Below are 21,473 nucleotides of genomic sequence, written 5' to 3' on the forward strand. Positions count from 1 at the left end.
GTTATTCTCAGTTTACGTCTCGTAAATAATATTTTCTTCGTAATTCTCAGTTTGCGTCTCGTAAATAATATTTTCTTCGTTATTCTGAATTTACGTCTCGCCATTCTGACTTTTACTAGTAATTCTCAGTTTACGTCTCGTAAATAATATTTTCCTCATAATTCTCAGTTTACGTCTCGTAAATAATATTTTCCTCGTAATTCTCAGTTTACGTCTCGTAAATAATATTTTCCTCGTTATTCTCAGTTTACGTCTCGTAAATAATATTTTCTTCGTTATTCTCAGTTTACGTCTCGCCATTCTGACTTTTACTAGTAATTCTCAGTTTACGTCTCGTAAATAATATTTTCCTCATAATTCTCAGTTTACGTCTTGTAAATAATATTTTCCTCGTTATTCTCAGTTTACGTCTTGTAAATAATATTTTCCTCGTTATTCTCAGTTTACGTCTCGTAAATAATATTTTCCTCGTAATTCTGAGTTTACGTCTCGTAAATAATATTTTCCTCGTATTTCTCAGTTTACGTCTCGCCATTCTGACTTTTACTAGTAATTCTGAGTTTACGTCTCGTAAATAATATTTTCCTCATAATTCTGAGTTTACGTCTCGTAAATAATATTTTCCTCGTAATTCTGAGTTTACTCCTCGTAAATAATATTTTCCTCGTTATTCTCAGTTTACGTCTCGTAAATAATATTTTCCTCGTTATTCTCAGTTTACGTCTCGTAAATAATATTTTCTTCGTTATTCTCAGTTTACGTCTCGCCATTCTGACTTCTACTAGTAATTCTGAGTTTACGTCTCGTAAATAATATTTTCCTCATAATTCTCAGTTTACGTCTCGTAAATAATATTTTCCTCGTTATTCTCAGTTTACGTCTCGCCATTCTGACTTCTACTAGTAATTCTGAGTTTACATCTCATAAATAATATTTTCCTCGTTATTCTCAGTTTACGTCTAGTAAATAATATTTTCCTCATAATTCTGAGTTTACGTCTCGTAAATAATATTTTCCTCGTAATTCTCAGTTTACGTCTCGTAAATAATATTTTCCTCGTTATTCTCAGTTTACGTCTCGTAAATAATATTTTCTTCGTAATTCTCAGTTTGCGTCTCGTAAATAATATTTTCTTCGTTATTCTGAATTTACGTCTCGCCATTCTGACTTTTACTAGTAATTCTCAGTTTACGTCTCGTAAATAATATTTTCCTCATAATTCTCAGTTTACGTCTCGTAAATAATATTTTCCTCGTAATTCTCAGTTTACGTCTCGTAAATAATATTTTCCTCGTAATTCTGAGTTTACTCCTCGTAAATAATATTTTCCTCGTTATTCTCAGTTTACGTCTCGTAAATAATATTTTCCTCGTTATTCTCAGTTTACGTCTCGTAAATAATATTTTCCTCGTTATTCTCAGTTTACGTCTCGTAAATAATATTTTCCTCGTTATTCTCAGTTTACGTCTCGCCATTCTGACTTTTACTAGTAATTCTGAGTTTACGTCTCGTAAATAATATTTTCCTCGTAATTCTCAGTTTACGTCTCGTAAATAATATTTTCCTCGTAATTCTGAGTTTACTCCTCGTAAATAATATTTTCCTCGTTATTCTCAGTTTACGTCTCGTAAATAATATTTTCCTCGTTATTCTCAGTTTACGTCTCGTAAATAATATTTTCCTCGTTATTCTCAGTTTACGTCTCGTAAATAATATTTTCCTCGTTATTCTCAGTTTACGTCTCGCCATTCTGACTTTTACTAGTAATTCTGAGTTTACGTCTCGTAAATAATATTTTCCTCGTTATTCTCAGTTTACGTCTCGCCATTCTGACTTTTACTAGTAATTCTGAGTTTACGTCTCGTAAATAATATTTTCCTCGTTATTCTCAGTTTACGTCTCGTAAATAATATTTTCCTCGTAATTCTCAGTTTACGTCTCGCCATTCTGACTTTTACTAGTAATTCTGAGTTTACATCTCGTAAATAATATTTTCCTCGTTATTCTGAGTTTACGTCTCACCATTCTGACTTTTACTTGTAAGTCTGAGTTTACGTCTCGTAAATAATTTTTTCCTCTTGTATCTCAGTTTACGTCTCGCCATTCTGACTTTTACTAGTAATTCTGAGTTTACTCCTCGTAAATAATATTTTCCTCGTTATTCTCAGTTTACGTCTCGTAAATAATATTTTCCTCGTTATTCTCAGTTTACGTCTCGTAAATAATATTTTCCTCGTTATTCTCAGTTTACGTCCCGCCATTCTGACTTTTACTAGTAATTCTGAGTTTACGTCTCGCCATTCTGACTTTTACTAGTAATTCTGAGTTTACTCCTCGTAAATAATATTTTCCTCGTTATTCTCAGTTTACGTCTCGTAAATAATATTTTCCTCGTTATTCTCAGTTTACGTCCCGCCATTCTGACTTTTACTAGTAATTCTGAGTTTACGTCTCGCCATTCTGACTTTTACTAGTAATTCTGAGTTTACGTCTCGCCATTCTGACTTTTACTAGTAATTCTGAGTTTACTCCTCGTAAATAATATTTTCCTCGTTATTCTCAGTTTACGTCTCGTAAATAATATTTTCCTCGTTATTCTCAGTTTACGTCCAGTAAATAATATTTTCCTCATAATTCTGAGTTTACATCTCGTAAATAATATTTTCCTCGTAATTCTCAGTTTACGTCTCATGATTTTTGCTTTTTTCCCAACATAATCTAATTGCAATTCATAATTTTTTGATTTAGTGGCTAATTTGTATGAATTTGTACAATCTCAGTTGTACAATTTAGTACAGTTTGATCATCTCCCAATGACAGTTGGGTTTAGAGGTAAATATATTATTAGATAAATAATTCGATAAATAAAGGGACTAAGCCGAAAAGAAAATGAATGAATGAATGAACTATTTAATATTTTTTGCTATGCTTTCTAACATCCCTACCTTAAAAAAATAATGTTTAACTATGAACACAACGGATCATTACTATTACCTTGCTATACAACTACTGTAATATGGTAAATGTGAAAACTACTTTCATCAGCTAAATAAAAATGTAACTAAAATAAATGTAAACCTTATTTATTCATTCATTCATTTATTTAAACAGCTTTCACAATTAAAACATTACTATAACTACGTAATAGAAATATGCCATCAAAACTCAATTCATATACTGTAGAAAAGTTAGAAAGCATTGCAAAAAAAAAAAAGAGGATGAGCTGAATTTCATCACACAGTTGTTACAAAACACATTTTGAAACACAGATGACTTGACAAAACAAAGACACGCTGATGCAAACGTCAAACTCCATCATTAAACCTTTACAATCACATAATAATCCATCATTTCTAACATTTAAACACATTTGAGCCATTAAATCTGACATTTCTGCAGCACTAGAGTCTCCAAATACATTTCAGTAAACATACAGGATATTAGAATATTTAAAACCAATTATATAATGTAATCCGTAATTGTAATTAATAATATAATACAATCTATAATAATAACAACAGTAATAATAATTAATATATTAATAATTATACATAATATTAATAATATAATAGATAAAAATATATGATTAGTCTTGACTGATCTACTATCAAGAGGTCTTTTTTTTTCTCCATATTTATACTTATTTATTCAATCCATGCCTAAACCAGCCAAGATACAAACATATTAAAACACCTAATATTGTTTAACCATCATTATCATTATTATTTTGTATATCTTTGATCATTATGAAAGTAAATATGTCTTTTAATACATACAGTTGAAGGCTAAATTAATCACCTTCAGTTTATTTTTAATAGTTTGTCCAGATTTTCACAGTATTTCCTATTATATTGTTCTCTAATCTTATTTATTTAGGTTTGGCTGTAATAAAATAGTGGACAAAAATAAATGAATAAATCACTGTGGTCAATATTAGTAGCTCCCCATTGAAATGAATTACTGTTTTTGATTATGATCCTCACAGCAAATCCCTGTTATATAATGACTTTCCTAATTAACCTAAATTAGTTAAGCCTTTAAATGTCATTTCAAGCTGAATCTACTAAATGTAAAAGCCAAACTATCATGCTTAAAGATATGTGCAGAAATCACACTGAAAATTAATACTAGCATGTTAGAAAAACAACAGGTTAAATATCATATCCTGTCATCAATGCATAAATAAATGAGTTTTTAAACCATCATGCATCATTTCTTTATATGAAGTGATTAGACAATAGGATGTATAAACTCACGGAGCTCTGGAGAACACACATGAAGATAAACGCACAGAGGATCCTCATGACGTCTGATCAGATCAACACAAACACAGAAAACTGCTGAAACTCTGTCAACAGAAGAGAGAGACTGAAGCAGACGGAGGAGGAGAAAACTGCAGAGGTGGAGGAGGGAGAGAAGAGAAAACACTGACGGACGCTTCTGCCGGGAAAGGTCAGCGCTCATCTGTTTATTTACACTTCAGTCTCCTCTGGACATCTGATGTGCTCATATCAGCACAATACAGTCAAAGTTAAATCATTTCAGAAAGCTGTTCTCTTTGTGAAAGTGCAGTAACTTAAATGTATTGTTGTGATGAAATGCTGAATTTGTTTTAAGGATTATTAGTGTCGCACGATCCTTCAAAGATCTGATGTATGTGACAGAAAACCACAAAATCAGTCCATTACAGTATGAGTAATTGTTTAATTTTTAAAAATTGTAATTGTTATTTTTAGAAAAAAAAATGTTGTTTTTTTAAGTAAAATTAACACTTTAAAAAAAAAAACATGTTTATTTTGTTTTTACCCCATTGACAGATTATTTAGCTTGCTTTAAAGGTGCAGCATGTGAGTTTGACACCCAGTGGTTGAACTAGGTATTGCACTCCTGGATCAAAATACACACAAGTGCAGGTTGCCAGATTGTGGAGCGAGTTTAATGATCGAGCGTAAAGGCTGATTTAATTCGTGTTCTAAATAAAAGCAACGGCACGTGATAGAAAGAATATTTCCATATTAAAATGAGTGTTTGTCCTAATCAACACCTGAAATTAATATATTAGAGACGGCTTCTGTTTCTCACAGGTGAACAACAGAAAACTGACAGTGATCATCTCAGGTACAGCTCATGTGCTTTATTCAGTGTTAAATGCTACTAATGTGAGTCTGAATGCTGTTTGACATGACGTTTATTGTCATATACTGAAAGCAGCAGCAGATAGTTCAGCTCAGATCTGGAGAATAAAATAAACCGTCTGAAACTGAACTCTAGAACTGAGACTCAGAGCAAACCAACACACATCAGTGATTCAGCATCTACATTTAATCATGTTAAAGAGGTTTATTATGTATTAATTAGATTATAAACCTCACCATTGTGCTGGAGTGCAGTAAGTGCACTATTCTGTGCTTCTGAATGGCTGTGTTTACATTTCTGTCGTGTTTCGTCTGGTGCAAACAGCCAAATTACTCATCACTGTGTATCTCGTCACGTAGCGTGTTGTTAGGACACGGGGTTACAATGTGACCTGCTCACCTAATGTTTACGCTCATAATATTTATATTATTTGCTGATTATTAACCAGCTCATGTGGAACTCTGAATCTGCGTCTCATTTCGGAGTCTGCTACTGTCCACCAGAGGTCACATTTCAGTCACAGACGCATGCTCTGAGAGTCTTCCTGACTGAATGAATGAAATACGCTGGTTTTCCACCATCTGGCAACCCGTGGTGCTGAAATATAATTGGCTGAACTGGCATTGGGCGGGTTAAATGACCAAAACAAAGACAGATGTACCAGCACGTAACACACATGTTCACAGCAGAATATCTGACTTCAGCATTGTGTCTCAAATAAACAAGAATGTTGACTGAGCATGTTTCTGAATATCTGCACACATATGATGGGGTTTTATGCTTTAGAAGAGTCAAAAACTCACATACAGCAGCTTTAAAGCTATACTTACTTAATTTTGGCTATTGTTTTAATGAAAGTAAATGAATTCTTGGCATTAACGTAACTTGGTATAATCATATATATATATATACACACATATTATAACTTTGAGTGTCCTTGTTTTACAATTCTTAAATCAAAAAGTATTTTCTACATGAGTAAAACAAAAATACATCATATATTTTCATGAATAAAATTTTCCATTTATAGAAAAATGCTTAATTTCTTTCATTTATTTTTCTACAAAACAAGACCATAATTTATACTTCAACATGTTTCTAGAGATTTGTAGATATTTAGACTATGCAAAAATCCTCATTTCTTTGCAGAGTAATTAATTAAATTACTAATCAATAATTAAGTTAATATATTTACAGAAAGACATTTACAAAACATCATATTTATTGTCTAATAATTTTGACTCATACATTCAAGTGTGTCTGTGGTGAATAAAGTAAAAGCTGAATCTCAAAACTCTTCAACTGCAGGGTTTTATTTTAAATGTCATCACTGCTATATTCATTTATTTTTCATTTTGTTGAGTATATTGTTTAAATGTACAAATATTAGTCAGTGTGCAGATCATTCAGTGTGTGCTGACAGTAAATGGTCTATATATATATATATTTGCATGCATTTATTGTCATTGAACAGTAATATTGTGCAAGTCACTGTGAATATTTCCTGTGCAGAGCAGTAACTTTCATCCATTACACAATGACACACAGAAAAAAGCAGTAGTATTTCTCAATGTTAGTGAATACTGTTTTCATATCTATAAGCATACATACATAAACAGCAGCTACAGCTCTGGGAGAGTTCAGGAGGACAGTAAATAAACACTGATGGAGGTTGTGTGTAATGATTAACTTCATCACAGTCTCAAACCAAACAGAAACTTCTGGACTGAGCAGATATTGATCAGCTGGACGACTGTATGTTGACCTGATCAGCGCTAAGTATTACACTCAGACAGACAGAAGCTCCAGTCCTATTCAAATAATTGATAACTGCGTATAAATAACTGTTAATAATGGAAGTTGTGATCATTTTAAACAAATAAACCTTAAAATGCAGGTAATTCTCACTCATTTATAGTAAATACTGCGCTTTTGAACCAGACTATAAAGTCTATTATACTGAGAATATTGTAGTATTTACAACACTTAATGAACACTCCAGGATACTGATAAATACTGTAGTATACTTTAGTTTTTACAACAGTAAACGGTGGTGTATTGTAGTATAATATAACTTATAGTTGTAGAAAACCGCAGTATTGAGTCATTTATTTATATATATTTCTTGTGCTACCATAGCAACTGTAGAATCACCACAACAGATCATTACTATAGTTGTTGTGTTACCATAGCAACAGTAGAATCACCAGAGTAATTACTATAGCTGTTGTTACCATAGCAACTACAGAAGTGCCATAACAGACCAATTACTATAGTTGTTGTGTTACTATAGCAACTGTAGAATCATCACAATAGATCAGTAATTACAGTCGTTGTGTTACCATAGCAACTGTAGAATCACCACAACAGATCATTACTATACTTGTGTTACCATAGCAACTGTAGAATCAACCCAACAGATCAGTAATTATAGTTGTTGTGTTACCATAGCAACTGTACAATTGACAGAGTAATTACTATAGTCGTTGTGTTAACATAGCAACTGTAGAATCACCGGAGTAATTATTATAGTTGTTGTTACAATCGACAGAGTAATTACTATAGTCGCTGTGTTACCATTGCAACTGTAGAATTGCCACAACAGATCAATCACTAGTTGAGTTACCATAGCAACTGTAGAATCATCACAACAAATCAGTAATTACTCTAGTCGTTGTGTTACCATAGCAACTGTAGAATCACCACAACAGATCATTACTATACTTGTGTTACCATAGCAACTGTAGAATCATAACAACAGATCAGTAATTATAGTTGTTGTGTTACCATAGCAACTGTACAATTGACAGAGTAATTACTATAGTCGTTGTGTTACCATAGCAACTGTAGAATCGCCACAACAGATCAATTACTAGTTAAGTTACCATAGCAACTGTAGAATCACCACAACAAATCATTACTATAGTTGTGTTACTATAGCAACTGTAGAATCACCAGAGTGATTACTATAGTTGTTGTTACCATAGCAACTGTAGAATCACCAGAGTACTTACTATAGTTGTTGTTACCATAGCAACTGTGGAAGTGCCATAACAGATCCATTACTATAGTTGTTGTGTTACTATAGCAACTGTAGAATCATCACAACAGATCAGTAATTACAGTCGTTGTGTTACCATAGCAACTGTACAATCACAATATATTAATTATTATACATGGATTTAAATGTTTCAGAGGAGAGAATAAAAATGTGAAAATATTTTTTAAGTGAAAGAAAACATTTGAAGAGAAAAGTTCTTGGAAAAAAGTTAAAGATAATAAAAATTCAAATAGAAATGTCTTCAAACCATTTCAAATGTTTATTTTCGCTTTGTCTCAAAGTGAACGATTAAAACAGAGTAAAATAATCCACTCAAAAAAAATATGTTAGTTTTGGCCATCTTTATTCAAAATCTGACTATTACTGAGGATTCTGATAGGGCGAAATATGCTTAGCCACGCCCCTCAAACTGTTAGTCGCTGTGATTAAAAGGTGAGAGGCGGAGTAGAAGCCATAAACTCTGCCCCCTACTTAATATTCAGTTTCAGTTGGAAAAACTTCTCCATGCTGAAAAAAAAAGTCCTCAGCATCTTGGTTGTTTTGAGAGGAAAGCAAAAACATTTGTTATAATTAATAAATAATGAATAATACAAATGATAAAAACTGTTTATGAAAAGAAAAGTTAAGTAAAAAGGGAAAAGTAGACGATTCTGAAAAGAGAAAGAAATTCAATTTTTCTGAACAGAAGAAATATTTGAGAACATATTCAAAGAGAAGAAATATTTGAGAGAAAAATATTTTGAGAGAAAACAGGTTTTGAAGAGAAACTATTTAAATAAAAGAAAAAACACAGACTGATTTTAAAGCAAAAATATTTAAAGAAAAAAGGTGTTAAAAAATTAAGATGAAAACTTTTTCTAAAATAAAAAAATGGAAACACATTTTGAAGAGATTTTTAAGACAAAAGATAGAAACAAATATTCAGATGAGAAGGAATAAGAGAGAGAAATTGTAGTAAAGATCTAAGACACTTTATTAAACAGTTTTTCCACATAATAATTCAGTAAATCTGTAATAATGTTTATATCTACTGTATTCCACTGGAGCTTTACAGCATGAAAATCACATTAAATACTAAAAACACATTAATAATAATAATTATTATAATGTCAAGTGGTCAATATTTCATTGGTGTAAATGACCAGAGGATAGAATGACTCATTGTGATTGCACAGAGAACAACTTACAATCCATCAGGAGCGTAAGAAGATATATAAAGTATAAAGGCATTTAAAAATGACACCAAAACACAGTGATGCAGAATCAAATAAAAACTGCTTAAATTAGACCTCAAAAAACCCTGTCCCCATAATAAACAAACATCTCTGAACATACAAGAGGAAATAAGAGAAGCCTATAAGAATAAGAAAACACTGATGAAATACATCTGGAAGAGCAAATAAAGCAAACAAACATGGACATTCCTGCACTTCCAGCATCCAGACATCTGGACATCACAAATAAACAATAAAAGGCCATTCAAATGCATGGGGAACAATCACTTATTAGCTGAAAAATATGAACTGAGACTGTGTATTTGTGTTATTTACTATGAAATAATCTGGATTATTATACAGAGATTGACATGCAGGTCAGTTCTAGATTATGACTTGAATAAATAGAGTATGTATGGGAGATTCTAGAATTGCGGGTACATTTTGGGCCTCCAATAACACATTAAATCAAGTAATCTCTAAAATATTATGTGTGCGTATATTTGGGGAGATTGAGTCTTGTAAATATGAACTCAAAGACTCCACTAGAGCTATTTCTCCCCGCCTCCACCTCCTGAATCAGCTTCAATCATTAAATAATTAGGTCTAAATGTCCATCTTTAGTGCGCGTCTGCTCTACTAATTTAAATAAGCATTAGCATGAAGCATCCTGTTATTCTAGTTCTCTCATTAATGTTCAGGATTCAGCAATAGTAGATTAATCGACTCTGTTACTGTCATATTTCAGTCTATTCACGCTTTAAACACAATAATATGATGAAAATACATGAGTGTGTGTTAGACACTCATGTGGAGACTGCTGTGAGGTTAGCATCTGCAGCTAAAGTGCTAAATGATGGAAAATGTTGACTCTGTTACTGTTTATAAGGTTTATCAAGAAGTTAAACAACAATTAATAATGAATATCTCCCACTTATCTCAATACTACTCCTCAATATGGAATAATAACTTTGTTAAAGTTGGAACAAAGCCCATATTTTGGCGTTGGCTTAGAAGTGGTATACGTACTCTAAATCAGTGTTTCCCAACCCTGTTCCTGGAGGCACACCAACAGTTCATGTTTTGGATGTCTCCCTCATCTGACCCATTAACTTCAGGTGTTGGAGTCTCTTCTAATGTTCTGAAGAGTTGTTTCTGGTGTGTTTGATTAGGGAGATTATGAAAATGTGTACTGTTAGCGTGCCTTCAGGGACAGGGTTGGGAAACTCTGCAATAGAAGAGACTCCAAAGCCTGAAGTTAATGGGTCAGTTGAGGGAGACATCCAAAACATGAACTGTTGGTGTGCCTCCAGGAACAGGGTTGGGAAACACTGCTCTAAATGATTTATTTAATAATGGTAAACTGCACTGAAAACAATTATTCAAAGATGGATTTACTCAATTTTTTTACGTTGAGTGGTTGTAAACAATTTATTTGTGTTGAATTTAAACAACCAAATTAAGTTGAACATTATTAAATTTAATTTATTTAAATTCAACACAGATAAATTGTTTGCAACAGTTTTGCACTTGTTTTCAGTGTAATATCTTATGATGTTTTGAAAACAAAAATCTAGTTAGAAGGACAAGACCAGTTTTGGAAATATTTACAAATCAGACACTGTTTTGATTAAAAAAAAGTCCCCAATGTACAGAGCAGGAATCTGTTGAAAACCTTTCAAATTCCCAAAACAGCTCCAAAAAGCATCTACATTACACAAATTTAGTTAAAGATTAATGATAAAAACTGTAAAAACTTCAGACTGATTGGCAAAAAGATGTTAGCAGTGCTATAGATGAAGATACCTGGGATAGAATTGCTACTCATAGTGGAAAATATATAAAAGAAGCAAGAGCTAATATAAGATACTGTAGTATTACACCACGGTGCCACTTTTTAGAATGGGATGCTTAGATGATAATAAATGCTGGATATGTAAACAGGAGATTGGTACATACTTTCATGCATCATGTACAAAGATTCAACCCTTTTGGGAATCTGTGGTAAGATAATTAGGTAGATGTCTGGGATTTAATATCCCTCTCTCAGCCAGGATATGCCTTTTAGCTGACAAAACGGAGGTTCCACATGTTACAAATGATGATAATTTTGAGCATTACTACTGCAGCACGTATAATACTGAGGTTTTGGAAAGATATTCAATGCCCTACACTGAAATTACTGATGGAATTCATGACTGAGAGTGTATCATATGAGAAAATGTTGGCCAAAATGAAAGGTGATTAGACATGTGGGAGATTTTCATTTCCTCACTTGAAATATGAATGCATCTATCCTGTTATGCTCTGTACCTATTATTACTAATATTTTTAGTATTTCTATACTTTTGTTACTGGATGTCGAATTATTTATTTATTTTCTAAATTGATAACCTTATAAATTGTGAAGAACTTGTACACATTTTATATATTTGTGTGGTATTGTGTGTTATATCAAGAAAAAACTAATAAAAACATCTAATTAAAAAAACTAAATCAGTTAGTGACAGAATCAAATGTTTATCATCACATTTAAGCATTATTTTACATTAACAGTGGATTCAGTTTACTGTAAATCATACAGTGTTTTATATTATTACAGAAAATGATTGGAAACTGCTTGAAATGTACTCGCAATTCTGGAAGGAGTCTATATATTTGTTTATTATATATGAAGAAGGCACAAATCTATATTACTAAAGGTTTGAACTTTGAGCTTACTACCATTTTATTAACAGTTTTTATATTTTATTTTCCTTTTTAAGGAATTTTTCTACATGTACGCTAATAAGTTTTGCATGTGTATACATTGTTAAACTGAAAATATTCTCTTGCCAGCGAGCTGGAATAACATGTTTAAGATTTATTTATAGTATAACAAAATGATTTGATTTCCCTGTTACTATAAAAGTACTGTATGAACGAGATTGAACACCGTCGAGCTGTCTTTAAAGTGTGATCACTGGAAAACAAGACAAAAATACTGACTATGATATATATGAACCGTTTTGCTTCTCTAGCCATATTTAAAAATATAATATATGCTGTAATATAGGTCAATACAATACGACAATCAACGCTTGATAAATAGCCCCAGAAATGTGAAGTTAAAGTCCACATGAATCAGAAGTTGCTGCAGACTTTTATTTCAGTATTCTGAATATTGATTAGGGGGTGGGGTTTTATTTTTAGCTCCGCCTCTCATATTTCACATGCAGTGAACTGGCGGTTGGAAATGCATGGCTAAGCCTATTTCACCCAATCAGAGTCATCAGAGAAGGACTGCTGTTCCAGAGCAGAAGCTGATGGGCAGAGTTTTTTTACTCAGGATTACTGTAAATAAACCTGTTGGATTAATTTACAAAGATTAATTTGTCTTCTTAAGACTAATGATGAGAGCAAAACAAATGCGGAATTAAATATTCATGGCAGTAAATTACTTGCCAGCGAGCTGGAATAAAATGTTATAGATATATTAAGAGATTTAACACAGTTTCGCTTCGCTAGCCGTCTTTAAGATGTCATCACAGGAAAATACAATATATACTATATGTTACTAAAATATGACAATAAATGCTCGATAAACTGCCACAGAAATGCGACATTAAAGGCCAGATAAATCAAGTAAAGTGCTGATAAATCAGAAGTTGCTGCAGACGTTTATTTCAGTATGATGATGTATTCTGAATATTGAGTAGGGGTGGGGTTTATTTTTAGCCCCACCTCTCATCTATGACTTGCAGCAAACTAGCGGATGGAGGGGCGTGGCTAAGCCTATTTCCCCCAATCAGAATAATCAGAAAAGGACTGCTGTTATAGAGCAGAAGCTGATTAAATAAACATACTGTTGGATTAATTTACAAAGATTAATTTGACTTCTTCAGACTAATGCAGCGTTCAAAACAAATGCAGAATTAAACTTCTCTAGCCATCTTCAAGATATTACTGGAAAATATAATAAATGCTGTAATATACGTCAATAAAACACGACAATAAACGCTTAATAAATAGCAATAGAAATGTGAAATTAAAGTCCAGATTAAAGATGCTGCAGACTTTTATTTCAGTATGATGATGTATTCTGAATATTAAGTAGGGGTGTGGTTTTATTTTTTAGCTCCGTCTCTCATCATTCACTTGCAGCAAACTAGCGGATGGAGGGGTGTGGCTAAGCATAGTTCACCCAATCAGAGTCATCAGAGAAGGACTGCTGTTCCAGAACAGAAGCTGATGGGCAGATTAATATTAAAGATTAATTAAGCAAACTGTTGGATTAATTTACAAAGATTAATTTGTCTTCTTAAGACTAATAATGAGAGCAAAACAAATGCGGAATTAAATATTCATGAGAGTAAAGACTTACAGCAAGCTGGGATAAAATGTTAAAGATATATTTATAGTACAACAAAATGGTTTCAGATTTAAGGTTTCCCTGTTTCCAGACAAGTGCTGTATCACCGTTTTGCTTCTCTAGCCATATTTAAGATATCATCACTGAAAAATATAATATATGCTAAATCAGATAGAAGTTGCTGCACATGTTTATTTCAGTATGATGATGTATTGTGAATATTGAGTAGGGGCGGGGGTTTATGTTTTAGCTCCGCCTCTCATCTCTCACTTGCAACAAACTAGCGGTTGGAGGGGCGTGGCTTAGCATATTTCACTCAATCAGAATCATCAAAGCACTGCTGTTCCAGATTAAGTTAAAGATTAACAAAACAATCATTTTTGGGGGAGTGGAATATCGTCCACAGATTAATTTGACATCTTCGGACTAATTCTGGGTTCACAACAAATGCAGAATTAAATATTCATATGAGAAACTTACATGTAAAGTCAATGCAAATGCTCAAATTGAGGCAAATAAAAGCCGCACAGCATGAATGATGCGTAATAAGCGACACGTTTGCAATCTTGTTTTCAGCGCAAGTTGAAATAAATGTTCTCAAGCTAAAGAAAATAGTGAGGGAATAAAACATCCTGTGAGTAAATCAGAGCAAGTGACAGAGTGACTTACAGCTGGTGTGAATCGAGCATAACAACGTGCGCTAGCAAAATAAACATTAGCCATCTTTCCATTCTAGCGTGAAGAGAATAGTTTCAAAATTTCACAATGAAGAACTAAAGAAACCAAAATCATAGCTGCGCAGTGTGAATGATGCGTAATGGGTCACGCATTAGCAATTGCGTTTACAATGCAAGTTCAGATAACTGAACTCACGTGAAATACTAGTGAAAAACACACTACGTGAGTAAATCTGAGCAAGTGACCGAGTGCTTCACATCTGGTGTGAATCGAGCCAAACAATGTGCGCTAGCAAAATAAACGTTAGCCATCTTTCCATCCTAGCGTGAAGAGAATAGTTAAAAAATTATGCAATAAAGATAAAAAAATGGCAAGTCAATTCAGTTAGTTTCCATCAATTTGTTATGCTGATGCTGCGTTCACACCAGACACGGATGAAGCATCAAGACGCAAGTGATTTACCAATCCGGAGCGTTAACCAATGTGGAGCTCACTCTTGTAGGGGCGTGATTGTGACGTAGCACCTGTTGCCGACACCGAACAACAGTTCACCAAACTGGGCTCAGCTCAAGCCTGGTTTATACTTCTGCGTCAAGTGATCGGCATGACCTCACGTGCGCGTTGCTGTGCATTTATACTTCTGCGTCGAGTGATCGGCATGACCCACGACACATACAATGCGCGTTGACATGCATTTATACTTCTCTCTGCAATAACACTTCCAAAACGCTAGCAGGCAGTAGGTGTTTATGTTCCTCTGTGTTGAGCTTCTTCACTTGTGTTTTATTTTTCTGAACACTACCCAATCAGAATCGGCTGACATGCAACAACTTTAATCATAAGGTAAACTCAAAACAACAGTCTCCATCTGGAGCTCCTTCACGAGACTCCACACTTGTAAACACTTCACTCCATTGGGCTCGCGCAGCTCTTAGCCCCGCCCACACTCACCAGTGCTATCAAGCTGACCAATCACAGAGTTTGCACATGTCGTTGCACCGTGTAGTTACATTTTTTGAGAGGTGCGCATCAGAGACGGTGATGGCCACGGTGAGGGCTATTTGACCATGCACAGACTGCGCCGGAGCATACGTGTGCGCTTGATGCAGAAGCATAAATCAGCCTTCAGTCTGAAGCACCGCAGAAAGCTCCATGATCCAGGTATAGATTCTGGATCTGCATCTATTGTGAAGTGAATTTAACATGCGAATGAAGCGAGTCAATTCTAAATATTCATGCGTCTATGTATGTGCGAATGGCACTATTTATTCACGTCTGGTGTGAACACAGCATTAGAGCGGCTCACTGTAGTATTGGTAACCTAGCAACCAATAGTAAACAAGGCAAGCATAATGAAGTCACGTGGGGATCCTCGCTAGGTCAGAGTTTATTCAGTGAATGCGTTTTCATTTTCCATCAACACTTTTCACACTTTTTTAATAATTCAGAGATTTTTATTCTAAATCTGGTGTTTACATCGATCGTATCTCATGTGATACTTCGAAATGCGCATTAACAGAGACTGATGGGAAATTAGCAAGTGTACATTTTGATTTCATGTGGACTTTAAAACAACGAAGCTGTGCTAAACGCCAAAGGACAAGAGCTAGAGATTTTTAAAAGAGATTTTTTTCTTGAGGCTTATTCTCGCTTGATATTTGAGTCTTATTATTCAGTAAAAACAAATCAAGATGCATTTACTGGAGAAATAAAATGACTTGACATTAAGGGTGTGCTCACACTAGGCTATCCAAACTATGCCCGGGTGCGTTTCCCAGATTGTTTGACAAGTGTGAGTGCTCTGAATCGTGCCCAGGCATGGTTGAGTTGACTGGCTCTGACCTGGCCAGAGAGAGGTTCGGTTGGGGTTTAGCGCAGTACGCTTGTATTGTGAGTGCAAAGCGCGCCTGAGCCCGAAACTGAAGACATGACGTCAGTTTAAGGGACTGTTTGATATGGATTTACTAATCATTCTTACTGTTCGATCAAGGTGAACAGTCATAGTTTATTAAAGATGCAAACTCCCCACTGCACGACAGCTGCACCTTCAGCATACCTCCTAATACCTGCAACACGAGGATTGTATGAACATTTATGAGCGTCAAAAGTGCTGGATCTGTTCTGGAAAACGTTTAACTATGTGACACTGACGCCCAAATCACTAAAAATAATACAAAACGATATAACTAAAGCAAGTTCCACTGTGCTGAGCAGGAGCGCTTCTCTTCTGTTAAACTGAACAGCACATCATCAATGACGAGAACATGCTCCAGCTCGGAAGGTAAAATGCAGTGCAAGTGCAGGCCGAGGAGGAGAGTGGAGAGGGGACAAGTGTGAGTACACCATTAGTCTGTTTTCTGAAGAACACACTAAAATGAAGTGAATTTATGGGTAAAACAAGAACAAAAAGCTGCGGTTAGAAAAATAAAGTCTTTTTATGAGCCTAATGATGGACAAAACAAAGGAATGCTTCAGTATTTTTCTAGAAAACACTGCTGAATCACTTCTCTGGGGAAGATTTATGTGAACAAAACACAGAACAGAGGCTGCTCGTAAAGTGAAATAAACTGTATTTGATTATTATACAACATATTTGGTATTAAACACACATGCAAACCAAAATAAAAACCCAAAATAAAATAAACGGCTACATCTGATCAGCCCAAATCATCATCATCATCATCATTATTATTATTCACAATTACCTCAGCTGAACAGTAAAGTCAAGAGTAAATCTACAGCATCAGGTGTGGGTCTGCTGACTGGTGGCTGCTATTATTGCTGTCAGATCCAGAGTCTGGAGCCAATCTGAACATCAGCATCAGCATCTAGAGGAGTCTTATTGCAGCGCTGAGCGCATGCAGAGACACACACACACACAGAGTGAAAGACACATGGTGAAACACACCACACGATACACACAACACTGAAACAACACACACAAAGAGAGACAACGCAAACACACACAAACTCAAACATACATACAACTCAGACACACAAACTCAAACCCACACACACGCAACTTACATACACACATAACATGTAAAACACATTAACAAAACACAAACATACACATATAAAACTCACACACACAACATTTACACAACTTACACACACAAACTCAAGCATACAACTCACAACACACACACACACACACACACAAACAATTCACAAACACATACAAATGCAAACACACACACACACACAACTCAAACACACACAAGCAAAACACACTTACAAAATGCGCGCACACACAAACACACACACAACTTGCATGCATAGCACATTCACACAACTCACACACATAAACATACACGCGCACACACACACACACACACACACACACACGCACACACACACGCACACACGCACACACACACGCACACACACACGCGCGCACGCGCACACACACACACACACACACACACACACAATACACAATTCAAAAACACAAACACACAAGCAAAACACATTCACACAACTCTATCACAAATTATATACACACACACGCATCTAAAACGCATACATAAACATATTCTCACACACAACCACACCTCAAACACATTCACACACACACAACAAACACATTCACACACATCTCAAACACACACATAAACATTCTCACCCACTCACACACATATCTTAAACACACAACAAATATATTCACATTCACACACCCAAACACACACACACACACACACACACACAAACACACACACACATTCACACAAATCTCAAACACACACATAAAACAAACAAATATTCACACACACATTTTAAACACAACACAACGGAGGCACACGAGCGACAGAATTTGGTCTTGAAAGTAAAAGTTGTACTACATTCATGAAGCGGCTGCTGTGATTGGACGACAGTGAGCGTGTGCAGCGTCTGGTTGGCCGATGCCTTTGGTCTGAATGATGTGCTTTTCTTCTTCATGGCGAGTTTGTGGGTGAACTCTTCAAACTGCCGAGAGCCGCGTGGATCCGGAAATGAAGACGAGACTCCATCGAATAATCCTTATAATTTAGTCTGCAAACACACACACACACACACACACACACACACACACAGTTTATTATCACCCTTTATTCTGCCCAGTAACAGATATAATAACAAATGAGTGGCTTCACAACAATGTCGTGACTGTCCTTGAACGGCCCAGCCAGAGCCCTGACTTAAACCCAATTGAGCATCTCTGGAGAGACCTAAAATGGCTGTCCACCAATGTTTATCATCCAATTTTCTCAATTATATGCATGTGTGTATTTATATATACATAATAAATATGCACAACACACACACACACATATATTGTTATGTGATTATTATGTTGTGTTTTATTGATCAGTGTGTGTTGGTGAACGTACTTTGCGTCCTCGATGAATCTGGCGGCTTTGACGAAATCCCCCTTCAGCTTATACAGCAAACCCAGCTCATAGAGAGTGAAGGGGACCAGATAATGATCATAGCGGATACACTTCTCGCTGCAAACACACACAGGCAGAGAGAAAGAGAGCATCATCAGAGAAACACTCTACGCCAAATTCAAGCTCATTTAAACCTGAAGTTACCCGAGCTAGACAATAAAGCACAAGCTCAACACGTATATCATTATATCATACTAGCGGCACAATACACTGATGCCGTCACAGAGAGAGAGAGGAGACCAGTAAAACATCAGTGATGCGCTTACAAACACCACACATGGACACACACAGAAAAAGGTTATGCTGCACTGCAAATGTAAAACAAGTAATGTTGTGTCTGTTCAGTGTAAATCTAAGTCGATGCATCTCTTAAAGACAGCGTGGAAAATTGTTGGGCACAATGAATCTTCGAATCCTCAAGCTTTATATGAGAACTGTGTCCTCAATCAGGTGGAAAGGATTGTGATCGATCCAACTCATTTGTTGTTTCCACATTATGAACTGCTTTCCCTCGGGTAGAAGATCTAGAGTCCCAATGTGTAGGTTAAACCGTTATATGAAATCCTTTGTATGTGTTTCAGTGGGTTTATTTAACAAGAGTCTATCTTAATTAGCATTATACATTTTGTAACTGCTGTATTTTGTATTGTTTTTATTGTATGTCTGCAGCAGTATGGTGATGCCCATGGCAAATTTCCTGTCAAGCACAATAAAGTTTACTACTACTAATCTAACATAATTTACAGCATGTGAGTTTGACACCCAGTGGTTGATTTAGGTATTGCACTTCTGGATCAAAACACACGCAAGCGCAAGGTGCCAGATTGACGACCAAAGTCTGCGTCTGACGATCGAGCCTAAAGGCTGATTTAAGCCGTGTTCTATATAAAAGCAGCAGTAAGCGATTGAAGGAATATTTTCATATTAAAATGAGTGTTTGTCCTAACCAACACCTGAAATTAATATATTAGAGACGGCTTCTGTTTCTCACAGGTGAAGAACAGAAAACTGACAGTGATCAGCTCAGGTACAGCTCATGTGCTTTATTCAGTGTTAAATGTTAATAATGTGAGTCTGAACGCTGTTTTACATGACATGTGTTGCCATATACTGAAAGCAGCAGCAGATAGTTCAGCTCAGATCTGGAGAATAAACTAAACCGTCTGAAACTGAACTCTAGAACTGAGACTCAGAGCAAACCAACACACATCAGTGATTCAGCATCTACATTTAATCATGTTAAAGAGGTTTAATATGTATTCATTAGATTATAAACCTCACCATTGTGCTGGAGTGCAGTGAGTGCACTATTCTGTGCTTCTGAATGGCTGGATTTACATCGCTCATCACTGTGCATCTCGTCATTTAGCGTGTTGTTAGGACACGGGGTTACAATGTAACCTGCTCACCTAATGTTTATGCTCCTATTATTTATATTATTTGCTCATTGATAACCTCATGTGGAACTCTGAATCTGCGTCTCATTTCAGAGTCTGCTACTGTCCACCAGAGGTCACATTTCAGTCACGGACACATGCTTAGAGAGCCTTCCTGACTGAATGAATGAAATACGCTGTTTTCCACCATCTGGCAACCCGGAGTGCTGAAATATAATTGGCTAAACTGGCATTGGGCGGGTTAAATGACCAAAACAAAGACAGCTGTTCCGGCACGTAACACACACGTTCACAGCAAGCGGCAACCTCCTGCTCTCCCTCGGGAAGCCAATACGGAAGTAACTAAAACTGCAATTCATTCAAGACTCGCCTTGGGGGGCTGGATCTAGGAAGTCCAGGTCATTTCTGACTGCAATAGGAAATTGGCCATTTTTACAGCTGATAAACATGCTTACAGCCTGGTACAAATGATGGCTTTGGTGCATACAGCCATGATTAACCTTCATGACAACTGTGAGGGGGGTGAATTTTTTTTATAACTCATCCGTTTCGTTTTATTAAGTTATATTAAGTTTGCATAATTAAGGGCGTGGCCACTTGAGTGACAGCTAGGTCTCGCTGCTCGCCGTCACTTCACCTCAGTTTATTATGGCTAATTAGCCTCTGAGCTTGGCATATACATCATATTTTTGTGTTGGTTAATGTTTCTTTACACAGTCAGCTGCCTTTTGGACTTGTTTCCTACAATTATCAGATGATATGGGATGCCGTGTGCACTTAATTGTGCTCAGAAAACCGTTCAAGTGTCCTCCATTTGCCAGGTGAGTGAAGTTTTATACTTATACACCATCTCTATAAATGTATTTATATTACTTAAGATCATTTATCATTTATATTTTTATTTAGACCTGTAAAGCACTCCAGAATGTGACAGATTGATTATCTGTAGGCTCTAGAACAGTCATCTGAAGCGTTATCATACAGTGTTATGCTGGAGTTCATCAATAGTCTTGCATTTACTAACACACACTATATCTGAAGTGTTTGGAAGTGTTTTCCTCCTGAAAAACGTCATATGTCTAAACAACGTCTAAACAATGTTTAGTGGCTCAATGTGTTACAGCAGTGTTTTTAAAAGTCTAAACACTTTATTGATATAGTGTACAGCCAAGCACATGTGGTCAGAACACAAACGAGTCGCAGGTA

The 21,473-nt window shown here is 35.4% G+C and overlaps 2 protein-coding genes across 2 annotated transcripts in view; both read right to left on the reverse strand.

Moving 5' to 3' along the window:
• Window positions 1-4,372, reverse strand: part of cfi (complement factor I) — a 38,313-nt gene extending 33,941 nt beyond the window's left edge. Inside the window, exon 1 of the mRNA XM_056448971.1 lies at window positions 4,257-4,372. Coding sequence (XP_056304946.1) covers window positions 4,257-4,304 — 48 coding nt within the window. The 5' untranslated portion in view covers window positions 4,305-4,372. The remainder of the gene's footprint in view (window positions 1-4,256) is intronic.
• A 13,770-nt stretch (window positions 4,373-18,142) lies between these two features.
• Window positions 18,143-21,473, reverse strand: part of LOC130217002 (tetratricopeptide repeat protein 39B) — a 36,026-nt gene continuing 32,695 nt past the window's right edge. The window contains exons 18-19 of the mRNA XM_056448973.1: window positions 18,811-18,927; window positions 18,143-18,472 (exon numbers count right to left, since the gene is read on the reverse strand). Of these exons, the coding sequence (XP_056304948.1) occupies window positions 18,376-18,472; window positions 18,811-18,927 (214 nt within the window). The 3' untranslated portion in view covers window positions 18,143-18,375. The remainder of the gene's footprint in view (window positions 18,473-18,810; window positions 18,928-21,473) is intronic.

The sequence above is a fragment of the Danio aesculapii genome, chromosome 23, assembly GCF_903798145.1.
Source record: "Danio aesculapii chromosome 23, fDanAes4.1, whole genome shotgun sequence".
Lineage (NCBI taxonomy): Eukaryota > Metazoa > Chordata > Actinopteri > Cypriniformes > Danionidae > Danio > Danio aesculapii.